The sequence below is a fragment of the Mandrillus leucophaeus genome, unplaced genomic scaffold (assembly GCF_000951045.1).
Source record: "Mandrillus leucophaeus isolate KB7577 unplaced genomic scaffold, Mleu.le_1.0 Scaffold149, whole genome shotgun sequence".
In the NCBI taxonomy this organism is placed as follows: Eukaryota; Metazoa; Chordata; class Mammalia; order Primates; family Cercopithecidae; genus Mandrillus; species Mandrillus leucophaeus.
Window position 1 is genome coordinate 4,739,391 of NW_012101465.1, and position 14,586 is coordinate 4,753,976.

Below are 14,586 nucleotides of genomic sequence, written 5' to 3' on the forward strand. Positions count from 1 at the left end.
TGCCTCCCTCCGAGGTTTACAAGATAGAAGAGAGTCTGATGAAGGAATTCAGTTTGTTCATTCAAGAAATATTCATTGACCACCTGCTGTGTGGAGGACACTGTTCTAGACATTAAAGACATAGCAGAGAGCAAGACAGGTGTAAACAGCAGTCTCATTCTCAGAGCTCATATTCTAGAAGGGAGATAGGCCAGGAAACTCAGATCGTGACAACTGCTATGAAGAAAAGAAAACAGGGTGGTGGTTTGCATTGTGGAATACTATACAGCAGTGAAAAAGAATGAACTATTGCTGTGTACACTCATGTGGGTGAATCACACAGAGATAATATTGAGTGAATAAAATCAGACACAAAAGAGAATATTCTGTATAATTCCATTGATCTGAAGTTCAAGAACTTGCAAAACTAACTTGTAGGAATAGAGGTCAAAATAATGGTTACTTTTGAGGAAGAGGTTTGATTAGGAGTAGTCAAAGGAGCCGGTAGGTGCTGGAAATACCCGTATCGTGATCTAGGTGGTAGTTGCACAGGTATATGATTAGGGAAAATGCCTTAAGCTGTACTCTTGAGATTTGTGTACAGCTCCAGGCTTGCATGCTATATTCATCATCTATTGCAGTGTAACAAAATACCACAAAACCTAGCAGCTTAAAACATAAGCATTATTATCTCCCATAGTCACAGTGGTTCAGGAATCTGGTACTGACTTCATTGAGTGGTTCTGGCTCAGTATCTGTCATGAAATAGCAATCAAGACACCAGTCAGAGCTGCAGTCATCTAAAGAATTCCAGAGGCTGGAAGCTCTCTGCCTCCACAATCACTCATCACATTTATCGAACAATTTAGTGCTGGTCATTGATGGGAGGACTCAGTTTCTTCCTCTGTGGACCTGTCCATGGGGCTGGATAACTGTCCTCTTGAAATGTCAGCTAGCTTCCCCCAGAGCAAGAGATTCAAGAAAGAGCAAGCAAGAAGGAAGTGACAATGCTTTTTGTGACCTAGTTTCACAAGTCACACACCATCACTTTCGCCATATTCTATTTGTTAGAAGCAAATCGCTAAGTCCAGGCCACACCCAAGGGGAGGGGATTAAGCTCCACCCCTTAAATGGAGTAGGATCAAAGAATTTGCACACATATTTTTAAACCACCACATGTTATACCTCAATTTTAAAACAATGTTATTTCTTATTCCAAAAACCAAAAGCATGATGGGATAGAAAATAATGGATTTTAGAAAGCATTTTCACTGAGGCTTTAGAGGAGGTGACATTCAAGCTGAACTCTGAGAAGTGAGCCATGTGAAGATCAGGGAAAAGCACTGAAGCCAGAGGGAAAAGCAAGTGCAAACACTGCCTCAGCAGTGCGTCATTGAAGCTTCACAAAGCAGACCAAGATGGCCAGAAGTTCATAAGCAAAGGAAAGGAGAAGTAGTTGAAGTTGGCAAGGTAGGGAGAGGCCACTGAGGCCACAGGAGGAAGTCTGGATTCTATTCTGAAGGGGACTAGAAGTCATGTGAGGAGTTTTCTCCTCTGATGAACATTTTGGACAACATGCTCTGGCTGCTGTGGATTGACCACGTAGTACTCAAGCAGGAATGGAAATAAGGGATCCCTTCAGAGGCCCCCACCATAAGAGAGGTAATGGCAGCTTGGTGGACATGTCCCTGGTTCTGCCTCTGGGGTCCCGCATCATCAGATTCTTCCAGGGTTCCATTATCAAGCAGGCCTACCCCAAGACACACACAGAACTCACACTCCCATCAGAAGCAGTAGAGACATGCACAGTTGTCTTTGCTGATGGCAAGAAAAGAAGGTTCTTTTGCCCTGAGGAGGATCAAGTTTGACCATCAACTGGAGCTTTGTGTTGTCCAACAGGGCCCTGCTTTGGTGAGACAGCCTGGCCTAGGCTATTTTTACCCGTCTCGTGGGGCCTGGATGCTGGTCTTTCCAGAGAAGATGCCTTCCTTTCAAACAAAGAGTGTTTTAATCCTGGAGAAGTACTTGGTGGTTGCCACTGGCATTTGATTTTAGTGTGACAAAATGAAACGACTTGGGTTCTCTCCAGAGACAGAAGCAGCCGGAAGCAGTGAGGAGGATGCCCGTTTCACCTGGGGCCATCCTGTTTCAGGCTGGGGCCGGGGCAGGGAATGGAGGCTCCTGGGATAAAAGGAGACATTGAGCAGTCTTCCTCCTCAGGCCACGTGCGTTCCTCTCTGGAGGTACCGATTGTACTTGGTTTCGGCTTTGAACTTTCTAGGAAGAGAGGCAACAGAACATGGTTTAAATGCCTCATCAGAATCCAAATACATTCTAACTTTTGAGGAGGAAAACCTTTTCGAATAGAATAGTTAGAAACATTTGAGGGCTGCAGTTTGGACGTGGATTTCTAAGTGAGTTATTGGCAATTTGCGAAGTCCTAAATCCTGGTCTTCTGTTCCTTTCCGACAAATCTCTGGGTTCTTTCATTTTTGCAGGGGACAGATCTCATGCATTCATTTCTTGGCAGCACGTTACAGCTGCAAAGCCTTATTTAGTACCCATTTGATTCCAGACTAGAAACGTATCCGGGGATTTGGGGCCCATAAATATTGAGCATACTACCTTTGTTGTTGTTGTTGTTGTTGTTATTGTTGTTGTTGAGACAGGGTCTTACTCTGTCGCCAAGGCTGAAGCGCAATGGCATGATCCCAGCTCACTGCAACCTCCCCCTCCCAGTGCAAGCGATTCTCCAACCTCAGCCGCCCCAGTAGCTGGAGCTACCGGTGTGCTTCGCCAGGCCTGGCTAATTTTTGTGCTTTTTGGTAGAGACAGGTTTCACCATGTGGGTCAGGCTGGTCTCGAGCTCCTGACTGCAGATGATCCATCCGCCTTGGCCTCCCAAAGTGCTAACTTTGACTGTCACTTGATAACTCCCTGCAGAGGCAGTATTTCCTCATGTTTCTCCAGGTAGTTGAAGGAACATCAGGCTGGGGATTGGAAGACCTGTATTCTAGGCTCTAGCACTGTTGCTTGTGTGATCTTGGGCACACTTGATCTCCCAGGGCTTTCAGGGGAAATGTGAGGCTTTATGCCCAATGACTTCTGAGTTTTCTTACTGCTCTGACATTGGGAATGGCTTCATACCCCATCAATTACCAAGGTGAAGTGAAACAAGTCAACCAGTTGGGAACCCAGAGGAAATGGCTGGGCTAGCTCAGAAGGGCCTCTGGGCAAGTATCTGGGAGGTGAAAATAACCACCCATCCAATGAAGAGAGATCATGGTAGTGTTTGGATAACCACTCACATTAACGGTCAATTGCTAATTCACTATGCCACTTGATTATATAGTAGGAGCGTTAAGAAGTTTGATGACATGTCCTGATTTAGATATCTCTACCACCCCTCCCCATATAAAATGAGGTTTCTGTTTCCAGGCCACAAGCTCTGCACCCCTCTATACCAGGTAGGCCACCGTGAATAGTTATGCAGTTATGGGCTGCACAGAAGTGCCCAGTAAGGCTGATATCAAAGTCAATACTGGGCTAAAGGTGATCTAACCTTAGAGAGGTGTCTAGGTTTGAGTATTGGCATGAAGAGAAAATGAGGCAGCTATGGAGCAGTGGTTAAAAGCACAGGTTCTAGAAAAAGATAGCCTAAATCCAATCATTCTACTAGCTTACGTGACCTAGCATAAGCTATTCAGATGTGTTTCCCCAGCTAATAGTAACAACTCATGGGTTGATAGGAGAAATAATACACTAGTGTTTCGTTACGGTACCTGGTTAGGTGATCGGTTAAACATTAGCTCTTACTGTATGTTAGGGATGAAGAGTGCTACTCATTCACAGTTTTCCTCTTGGAGTTTTAACCAATAATACACTGAAGTCAGACTTTTAAAAAAATATACCAACAGAGGCGCTGCACCCTCACTCTATAGGATGTCTTGGTGCCTTCTTCCGTATACACGCTGGAGTCCTCTGTGTAGGAAGAAGGCTGGCTCCTAGGTCACTGCCTTCTTGGAGATATAGAGAACCCAAAAGCACGTGACCATCGCAGTGCAACTGTCCCATCGTGGTTCATGTGGTCCACTGGGTGTGAGGCTCCTGTGGATCCACCACCAGTCAGATAGGACTGACTTCCCCATGGGCAGTGTCCTGGTCCCAAACCCCCAGTGTTTCCCCGACAAGAGGAGAGATTTGACAGAAGGTTTTGTTTTAGGAGACCTGATGGGAATAGGGGCAGGATGCAGAGGCTTTACTACAAGGAGTTCCCTCCCAGGTAGGGGGTCCTGTGTCTTCCTCAGAGGCCGCTCGTCTCTGCACATGGCCATGTAACAGGAATAAAGCAGGCCTTTCCGATCGCATCTGTCCTCCTGTAGGTTGATACTGAGGTGGACATTCACAGGGCTATACCCAGTCAAATTAAGTGCCAGTATCTGGGAAAAACTCTCAACTTCTTCAGCCTACTGAGTTGTTCACTTTCGATTTACTTCTCTCTGTGCTTCAAGCAGCTCTGAAACTTTTTCAGAGGGAAAAGTCAAGCATGGCAACCTGGTCAGCAGACACCTTTTACTGCGGGTGCAGAAATGTGGTTCTGGGTGGGGAAGTGCTCTGGAATGCACAGAGCTCCTCACCAGCGTTTGGGCTTCATAGGGCAGTGGAAACCTGAGCCCGGATTGAGTATCGACAGAAGCAAGGCATTTTCAGTATGTTTTGCTCTGAGTGAGGCTTAGAGGCACAGGGCAGTGAGCAGGAGTCTCCTTAGTAGCTGGCGCCGCAGGGGGCCACAGGGTTATGTGTCAAGCATACACTGGGTGGGACTGGGAGACTCTGGCGGAGTGACTCAGGCTTTTTGCCTGTAGAAATCCTGTCAACACTTTAGGGTTTGGTTGAAATGCCACCTCTTTATGGATCTGCCCTTGATTTCCTCTTGCCTATTTCTGAGCTTTCCTTCTTCTGAACTCCCTAATACCTTGCTGGTTTCACTCACGTGCCTTGTATTGTAGCTGTCTGTGTAACTATGCGATCAGAGGCATCATGGGAGAGTCAGCCTAACTTGGGTTTGAGTCAGATTCAGTTACATGTTAACTATGTGACATTGGGCACATCTTAAGTCCTTCATTTGTAAAATAAGAATAATATTCATTTTACCAAGCTGTTTGAAAGATTGAATATAGGGTATGTACAAAACTTGATATATACTATGCATTTAATAAATGATATTGTCATTTATTGTACACCATAAGCTCTTAAAAAATAGAATCTTATCTTTTTTTTTTTTTAAACCTCCAGCACCTGGCACAGTGCCTGGGACATACTTAGGTACTCAGTAAATGTTTATTTGAATCAAATAATGAATTACTTTTAAAAAGATATTTCTCAGAATTTCTTGGGTCCTGTTTAGTATTTCCTAAAACACTTCAGCCCCTAGGTTTTGACTTCTGTAGTCTCTTAATGAAAGAGCTAAAGAAGACATTCAGCATGTGAAAGGGGGACAGACTGCCCCATGTGATGTAAGAGCTTCTTGGAAATCTTCATGTTATTTCCTGCTTAAATCTGATTGATGATTTCAGGACAGGCTGGCTTAGAACATCCATCAATTTTTTTTTTCCCCTTCCAGATTCTTAGAATTTGCACCAGGTATACCCCAGAACAAGACACCATGACTTTTTCAGACGGCCTTACCCTAAATCGAACTCAGATGCACAATGCTGGATTTGGTCCTCTGACTGACCTTGTGTTCACCTTTGCCAACCAGCTCCTGCCTTTGGAAATGGATGACACAGAAACAGGCCTTCTCAGTGCCATCTGCTTAATCTGTGGAGGTACCAACTATGTAGAAAAGCCTCATGAAATTCCATGAAGAACAGTTGATACTTGCCATTCGTGAAAAAATTCCTCATTTCCCTTTTGGAGTTGTTTACATGGGAAAAGATGTGAATAAAGCCAGGCACACATGCCTGGGTTCATTGTATTTTTTCATGTTCTTACAAATTAACTAATGGTATTTGGGATCCTTCAGCTCAGAAAGAAATCCCAAAAAGCTATTACTCCAATTGCCACAGGGTTTTGTTTTGTTTTGTTTTGTTTTTTCCTTAAATGTAGGATCAGACTATTGTAAAATGAATTGCCTGGGGACATTTGAATGATGACCAGGGACTTGTATGTGCTGTTTGTTATTTAGTGGGTAGGTATACAAGTATTTGGCTGGGCCCTCCCACCAACCCTTGGAGGACTGGGATAAAATTTAGCTTTCTTCTCTGTAGTGACCCCTACTGGCCTACAGGAGGCTGACTCGTAAGTGGTTAACAAGTAATGGCTTTAATTAAGGAGCCGATTTACTTTGTGCTAAAATAACCATCCTGCTCAAGGTTTTAATTCAGTTCGGTAGTGACACCTTCTGGTCACAGGAGGTAATTCTTTCCCTGGGACAAAAGCAACCAGCCATCAAAATGTTTATACTACCAAGGGGGGCGGGTTTTTTTTCTTTCAAGTATCACTGCTTAAAGCAATTGCGTAAGTCTGCAAATTTGTGTATGTAACTGAATTACCAAATTAATGAACTCAGTAGGAATAAGGAAACAAGGAAAAGGGGAAAAGGGCATAAATCCTGATTTTATTTAATACTTTATTCCTGGTATGTAGACCGCCAGGACCTTGAGGAACCGACAAAAGTAGATAAACTACAAGAACCATTGCTGGAAGCACTAAAAATTTATATCAGAAAAAGACGACCCAGCAAGCCTCACATGTTTCCAAAGATCTTAATGAAAATCACAGATCTCCGTAGCATCAGTGCTAAAGGTATGTCTTTGTGTTCTCAGTACTGTAGTCACACAGTGGACTTGAGGGCCTTACCAGGTTGTGTCGCTTTATTCAATTCAGGATGTTTAATGGCTGCTTTTTAAGTTTTGGAACTCATTTCTCATTGAAATCAAAAGAAATAGTATCCCCCCCACCCCATCCCCCAAAAAACCCCTCAAATCTTACCCTATTCAACTATCTTAATGATTAAGAGCTTCAAAATTTGACTGATAAGAAAAACATTGTTTTCAAGAGAATGTACTATAACAGGCTAATTGTCTAGGTTCATACATTTAATTCCAGCTTTCTACACACCTCTGGTTTATGTAACCTTGACTCCAGTTTTTCCTGAATATCTAAACCTTTGTTAAGTTTCTCTCAATCACTTTAGCCATTGCTCTTTTGTATATAAGCAGATTTCCTTCTGCACACTTCTAAGCAAAGGAATTCTTGCCTTCCTAAGAGGTATAAATATTCTTTGCCTAGTGATTTTCTGTTTATGTAGCAACTCAAGCAATTAGAGAGGTGCCTAGAGCTATATCACAGTTGAATGTTAACAGTAAGGTTTTTCTATGTAGAGACACAACTCAGCAGCTATCCCTGGTACCAAATGGGTTATTGTCATTCTCCTTTCCCCATCAGACTACTTACTCTGTCTCTGAAGATGTTTGCTAGCCAAGGAATAAACTCTGTATTTCAGAAAGCGCTTAAAAGCACAGGGAACTTGTTTGATAAGCAGTCTTAACTCCTGAGCTCCTTCTAAGAGGTCTCCTCGATGAGCATTCTGAATTCATCCTTGCATGGGATTAAGAGAAGTAAACAGCAGATACCAGTGTGGTTCTGAATATGGTATCTTCGATTTTTAAAAACGAGGCTGTTTAACTTAATACTGTCATTCTGTACAGATGACTAGTGATATCTAATAGAATTTACTGCAATTACAGAAATCATCTGTACTGTTCATTTCAGTAGCCACTAGACACAAGAGGTTCTCGAGCACTTGAAGTGTGGCTTATGCAACTGAGGCACTGTTTTTCTAATTTTATTTAACAAATTTAGCTACCTAGTGGGTACTGTACTGGACAGAGTGCTGCTAAATCAAGGTGTTAATAATAACCGCACATTGTCAGTTCCTCTGTTTGCGGGTAACTGGCATCAACCTGTCTTTTTCAAGATACACTTCTTTCATCAGGAACTTCTCTTTGTAAATTGTTATTTCCTGAAACGAAGACATCAAGTTTAAATGTCACCATATCTCTGCTGCTTTTCCATAAAGTAAAAAATGTTTTAATGGTGTAAAATACGGATGGTCTCTGGGAGGCATTGTTTGCATAATTTTCTGTTATCAAAAGGAGCAATTGTATCAGTTACTGCTTGCATAAAAGACGAATAAAGTTCTAGCAGATCATAAGAAGACCCTCTCTTATCAACATACTGTGAGTCTGAGCTGGCTGAGAACCCAATCTGATTCTAACTTCAGAACAAACGAACATGATTTTTGGTGGATGCAATTCCCATTCCAAATACATCTTTGTATTTATGAGTGTGATAGTAATCGATGGATCCTTTTCAACAAAAAGCCACCTGATAGCAACATTTCATAATTCCTAAGTGACAGTCTTAGGAAACACCTCTGTTAAAATATATGAAAATTGGTCCCTGGTTATCTGTCATAGCTTAACTCCTTATCTTAACCAGATTTCCATTATCTCTTTTGAAAAGGTGCAGAACGTGTAATTACCTTGAAAATGGAAATTCCTGGATCAATGCCACCTCTCATTCAAGAAATGCTGGAGAATTCTGAAGGACATGAACCCTTGACCCCAAGTTCAAGTGGGAACACAGCAGAGCACAGTCCTAGCATCTCACCCAGCTCAGTGGAAAACAGTGGGGTCAGTCAGTCACCACTTGTGCAATAAGACATTTTCTAGCTACTTCAAACATTCCCCAGTACCTTCAGTTCCAGGATTTAAAATGCAAGAAAAAACATTTTTACTGCTGCTTAGTTTTTGGACTGAAAATATATTAAAACTCAAGAAGGACCAAGAAGTTTTCGTATGTATCAATATATATACTCCTCACTGTGTAACTTACCTAGAAATACAAACTTTTCAAATTCTAAAAAAATCAGCCATTTCATGCAACCAGAAACTAGTTAAAAGCTTCTATTTTCCTCTTTGAACACTCAAGATTGCATGGCAAAGACCCAGTCAAAATGATTTACCCCTGGTTAAGTTTCTGAAGACTTTGTACATACAGAAGTATGGCTCTGTTCTTTCTATACTGTATGTTTGGTGCTTTCCTTTTGTCTTGCATACTCAAAATAACCATGACACCAAGGTTATGAAACAGACTACTGTACATGTCCACCTACGTTCAAAAAGATAACTGTCTTGCTTTCATGGAATAGTCAAGACATCAAGGTAAGGAAACAGGACTATTGTACAGTATGACAAGATAAGACTGAAGATATTCTAATTTAGTTAGTATGGAAGCTTGTCTTTGCTCTTTCTGATGCTCTCAAACTGCATCTTTTATTTCATGTTGCCCAGTAAAAGTATACAAATTCCCTGCACTAGCAGAAGAGAATTCTGTATCATTGTAACTGCCAGTTCAGTTAATCAAATGTCATTTGTTCAATTGTTAATGTCACTTTAAATTAAAAGTGGTTTATTACTTGTTTAATGACATAACTACACAGTTTAAAAAAAAAAAATTTTTACAGTAATGATAGCCTCCAAGGCAGAAACACTTTTCAGTGTTAAGTTTTTGTTTACCTGTTCACAAGCCATTAGGGAAATTTCATGGGATAATTAGCAGGCTGGTCTACCACCTGGACCATGTAACTCTAGTGTCCTTCCTGATTCATGCCTGATATTGGGATTTTTTTTTCCAGCCTTCTTGATGCCAAGGGGCTAATATTAACTCCCAAAGACACAGGCATAGAATCGGACTCCTTTGACCTTGTTCAATCAATCACTATGAAGCAGAGTGAAAGCTGTGGTAGAGTGGTTACCAGATACAAGTGTCAGTTTCTTAGTTCTCATTTAAGCACTAGTGGAATTTTTTTTTTTGATATACTAGCAAGTCTGTGATGTACTTTCACTGGCTCTGTTTGTACATTGAGATTGTTTGTTTAACAATGCTTTCTATGTTCATATACTGTTTACCTTTTTCCATGGAGTCTCCTGGCAAAGAATAAAATATATTTATTTTAAAGGTGTGTGGGAGCCTTTACTACACTTTTATCTTCAGTAAAGAGACAGAGAACACAGTTCCATTTTTAATGTTTAAATTTCATTTCAAAAAGCAGGTCTGTAGTTTGTAACCATGACAGTTAAAATCTGTGCTAATGCACGGCAGTCTATAACAATTCTACAAGCCAATCAGACAGACAGTACGTGACATTTCAATGAGTAAAAAAGAGCATAAAACTGTATGTGTAAGAACAAAATGTTAAAAGGCCTACCACAATAATAAAAATCCATCATCAATTACATCATCACATTAAAATAAGCCAGATGTACAAAAGTCTGAGACAGAAAAGACAAAAGGACAACACAAGGTATTTGTTGAAAAATGTTTGTTTGTGCTCTTTGGGCACTTAATTAAACATTGCAAAATCAACATCTTCTTCTTCTTCATCAGACTCTGCAAAATATTTTACTTCTTTCCTAGCCCGACCGGTTCGTGGCAGAGAAGGTGGCTCAGAAGGGAAGTCTGAGGGGAAGATGTCCACATCTGAATCCTGATCAAAGGATGTTTTCTTCGGTTTCTAGATATTTTTTTTTCAATAGATTAGATTTAAAAGTTATTAAAAGAAATAAAGACTAGTATGAAGAACTATCACTCCTTCAACTTCACTTATGTTTAGGCAGTATTACCAATAATGGAACTTTTAAAATTAGAGTTGTAATGCTAACCTAAGTTTAAGACCAGTTACCTTATTTTTTGGAGGAAAAAGATTACATACAGTAATTCGCTACCTTGGTTTCATATTTACCAAGTTCTAGCCTGAAAAATGTAACACTTTTATTTCTAAAATTATATTTTACCCAAAAAGTATGCACAATGCCCAGATTAGTAAAAATTCAAGCTGTCCTATTGCTAAGTATGTATCAAGAATTCATGGGAGGAAACAAGACTCCCGCACCACGTGGAGTATGCACTGTTAAGTGTTTTAAAACATGCAAAACATCACCGAGGTGGACCTGAGACACAGAAGATGACTGGATGGAAAAGGTCAGTGCGGAAATCAACATAAAGCTATGATCATCTACATTGGTATTTTTAAGTTTTACTAGGAAGAGAAAAAAAGGGATGGAGGTAGCTGATGTCATTCATTTACCTAAAAAAAAATAGTGTACTTCTGGAAAAGGGTCAGACTAATTGGGAAAATTAGCCACAGTCAAATGAATTCAATTAAAAAAAAATCAAATTAGCCCTGGTCAAATAAATCCAAGTTAAAAGGAAACAGTCTTTAGTCTGAAAAATAATATTTTAGTCTGAAAGAGTCTAATATTTAGGTAACACAACAGTACTATAGCTCAATGGATGAAACTGAAGATTCTAAGTAGGTTAATTTATAGCACACTGTTATTTAGAAACTAGTCCTGATTATATACATTTATACTTGAATAATTCCTTAACCATATACAAGCCCCATATTGATATGAGATGCTAGGTGGAAAGCTGTTCCAGGACTGTAGTAATAAGCAAACTAAGTCAGTTACAGATCTTTTTTTAAAAAGCCATGCACTAATGTGCAATGATGTTCCCAGTTACCTTGCTTGCTGTTTTGGATGTTTTCCTGCCAGGGTTATAGTCGCCTTCATTTTCAGAGCCAGATGCTTTCCTTTTCTTTGCCCCTCGGCCTTTACCTTAAAATGATACAAAAGGTTTTTTCTTCCATGGGTAAGTGCAATATAAAAAGATAAATGCCACAACATTGTAGTTTATTTCTTTGGCATACCCAATCAGTGGAATACTGCAGTCCTGATCTCTTACTATGAGTGATTATAAACAACTTGGCAGTAGCATTTCAATTCTGGGATTGACATGACCAAAGACTTTTTCACAAATATATTTAAATTAATGGGAAAGTCCCAAAGACAAATTTTAATGATGAATCCCTTCATACATAAAACATCTGTATTTGCTATGTGGTCCTTGAGCCTGAAAAGGAAATACCTTGGAAAAGTATTTTTTAAATTACATGTGATTTAAATTTTTTTTTTAAATTTCTAATTTGTCATGGGCCAATACTTTTAAAAATATAATAGAACACAAATTACTAAAAAATGTAATCACATGCTGTTTTATTAACACAAAATTATCATAAAGGTCTAAATGTTTACTCAGTTTTACTTATCAAAGACTAGTAACAACCAATTGCATATCCCACGTTGAGTGGCACCATCTGAGAACCAGCAGTACTGACTATAAAATGTCAAATACATATCCCTTCTCAGACCTAGACTTGGCACATACAGCATTTTTTTCATCTACCTAACCTCTTATTCTCATCACTGGAGGTGAAAGGAGAAAAGGTAATATTTAAGTAGGGGCCAGATGTTCTCCCTCCCACAATGATGCCAATGAAATAAAATACAACTAAATAGCAATTAATTTTAAATCTTTAAAAATTCCTTGACAGCTAGATTGGACAAGTACAAAGATAGCCTTACATAATCTTGGGATGTCATATTTGATCAAATTAATCAGGGAAATAGCATTTTTGAATTGATAAAGGCTTTCAATCCTGCATATCATGAGTACTACCTTCCCAGTCCCTATGATTCTTTTCCACCCTATTATCCCCATTTCCCTTTGGTCCACAGCTCCTTATCCCAACCACTCCTTTAAGAAATAGAAGAGACACACTGAGGAAGATATCCTTCAGTTGAATAAAAGATGGAGCAGCTACCCTCAGAGCATATCATGTCTTACAAACATATTTTATAAAGCATCTTTAAGGGCTTTCCAGATTCTGGAGACGAAGAAGGGATGCCACGGAGAACTGGAGCTGGTTCCTTGTGTGGTCCTGAGTACAGTTATTTCTTAGGTGAGAAAAAAAGTTCTAGCCTAAGAGTCCTGGATCTAGCCCATTACAATAAGTGTCACAATTTAGTTAGTGTGGAGTGCTAATCTGACTTTTTAATAACAACTTTCAGTGAGTTGGCTGCAGGGGAGAATTTGGACCATTCTTAGGGATTCTTATTTAACCTCTTTGAGCCTCAGTTTTTTTAATTTGTAAAACAAAGTGACTGAACTAAATTGCTATACCTCCTTTGGACTATATTCAGCACTGATTCCTAGATACACCGCTTACTGAGGAGTAAAGCAATTTAAAACAAAATAGATACCTAGCCTCTCTAAATTCAATGAGGTAGAAAAAATTCCATCTTTTCCATACAGTATATGTTTAAAGGGTTATAAGAAGATAATCCTCACCTTTTGGTGTTGTAGTCTTCTTTGGAATGCCAAATTCTGAATCTGAGTCAGAGTTTACAGCCTCTACTACTTTCTTCTGTTTGGGGGCTCTCTTGGGCTTAGGGGCTGTATCTGAAGACGGTTTTCCTAGTAAGCAAATTTCCATTTCACAGGTCAATATACTTACCAACAAATCAAACTGAAGAGAGTCCTATATAAATGGAATTTCTCATAGCTGATTAGAAACTGAGTTGCCTGGCTGGGCGCGGTGGCTCACACCTGTAATCCCAGCACTTTGGGACGCCAAGTTGGGTGGATCACCTGAGATCAGCAGTTCAAGACCAGCCTGGCCAACATGGTGAAACCCCATCTCTACTAAAAATGCAAAAATTAGCTGGGCAAGGTGGTGGGTGCCTGTAATCCCAGCTACTTGGGAGGCTGAGGCAGGAGAATCGCTTGAACCCAGAAGGTCACAGTGAGCTGAGATCACGCCACTGTACTCCAGGCTGGGCAACAAGAGCAAAACTCCATCTCGAAAAAAAAAAAAAAAATTGAGTCGCCTTAATGAAATGGTTTCTCTCTGCTTGGCGGCAATGTAAAGGCAAACAATTTCTCATAGATGACAAAATGCTTTTTATTTAATTATGTATAATTTCCCCTTAGGTAATACAATTAAGACATTTTAAGGAAGAGCCATTAAAAATAAATTAAGCAGTAACTTTTAAATATAGTCATGACAAAAGAATAGCATATTTGATAAATTAATTATAACCCAAGTATAACCACAGATTAAGTCCTTTTAGAATGTTTTAGAGAAAAAAAAATGTATAGGATCCTCAAATACAATGAATAGAAACCAACTCACTTCCATTCAAAAGCTGAAATCCAGAGTTGGCATTTTTATATGGAAAGAAATATAAAGTCCTAGATAAGTAGACAATAGATACAAGGCCTTTGCTTTGCTGAATTTTGAAAAACAGACCTTGTTTTACAGCTTTATCTGCAGTTCTATGTGAAAACTGATAAATCAGGCCAGTTGCAATGGCACCTGTAATCCCAGCACTTTGGGAGGCCAAGGCAGGCAGATTACCTGGAGTCAGGAGTTTGAGACCAGCCTACCCAACATGGTGAAACCCCATCTCTACTAAAAATACAAAAAATTAGCCCAATGAGGTAGCGTGCGCCTGTAGTCCCAGCTACTTGGGAGGATGAGGTAGGGGAATCGCTTTAACCCAGGCAAGGGAGGTTGCTGTGAGCCAAGATCATGCCACTCCACTCCAGCCTTGGCGATAGAGCAAGACTCTGTCTCAAAAAAAAAAAAAAAGAAAAAGAAAGAAAAGAAAAAAAACTGATATATCACTTTTTGTG

The 14,586-nt window shown here is 40.0% G+C and overlaps 2 protein-coding genes across 8 annotated transcripts in view; one reads left to right on the forward strand and one right to left on the reverse strand.

Moving 5' to 3' along the window:
• The window catches only part of RARB (retinoic acid receptor, beta), a 449,839-nt gene extending 439,834 nt beyond the window's left edge, over nucleotides 1-10,005 (forward strand). For 6 of the 7 annotated variants that reach the window (XM_011974803.1, XM_011974802.1, XM_011974807.1 and 3 more), the window contains 3 exons: nucleotides 5,603-5,807; nucleotides 6,628-6,786; nucleotides 8,509-10,005. In XM_011974803.1, the coding sequence (XP_011830193.1) occupies nucleotides 5,603-5,807; nucleotides 6,628-6,786; nucleotides 8,509-8,705 (561 nt within the window). In that variant the 3' untranslated portion in view covers nucleotides 8,706-10,005. The remainder of the gene's footprint in view (nucleotides 1-5,602; nucleotides 5,808-6,627; nucleotides 6,787-8,508) is intronic. The other variant, XM_011974805.1, reaches the window with a different exon arrangement.
• A 51-nt stretch (nucleotides 10,006-10,056) lies between these two features.
• TOP2B (topoisomerase (DNA) II beta 180kDa) overlaps nucleotides 10,057-14,586 on the reverse strand; it is a 65,649-nt gene continuing 61,119 nt past the window's right edge. Inside the window, exons 34-36 of the mRNA XM_011974810.1 lie at nucleotides 13,240-13,365; nucleotides 11,572-11,666; nucleotides 10,057-10,561 (exon numbers count right to left, since the gene is read on the reverse strand). Of these exons, the coding sequence (XP_011830200.1) occupies nucleotides 10,391-10,561; nucleotides 11,572-11,666; nucleotides 13,240-13,365 (392 nt within the window). The 3' untranslated portion in view covers nucleotides 10,057-10,390. The remainder of the gene's footprint in view (nucleotides 10,562-11,571; nucleotides 11,667-13,239; nucleotides 13,366-14,586) is intronic.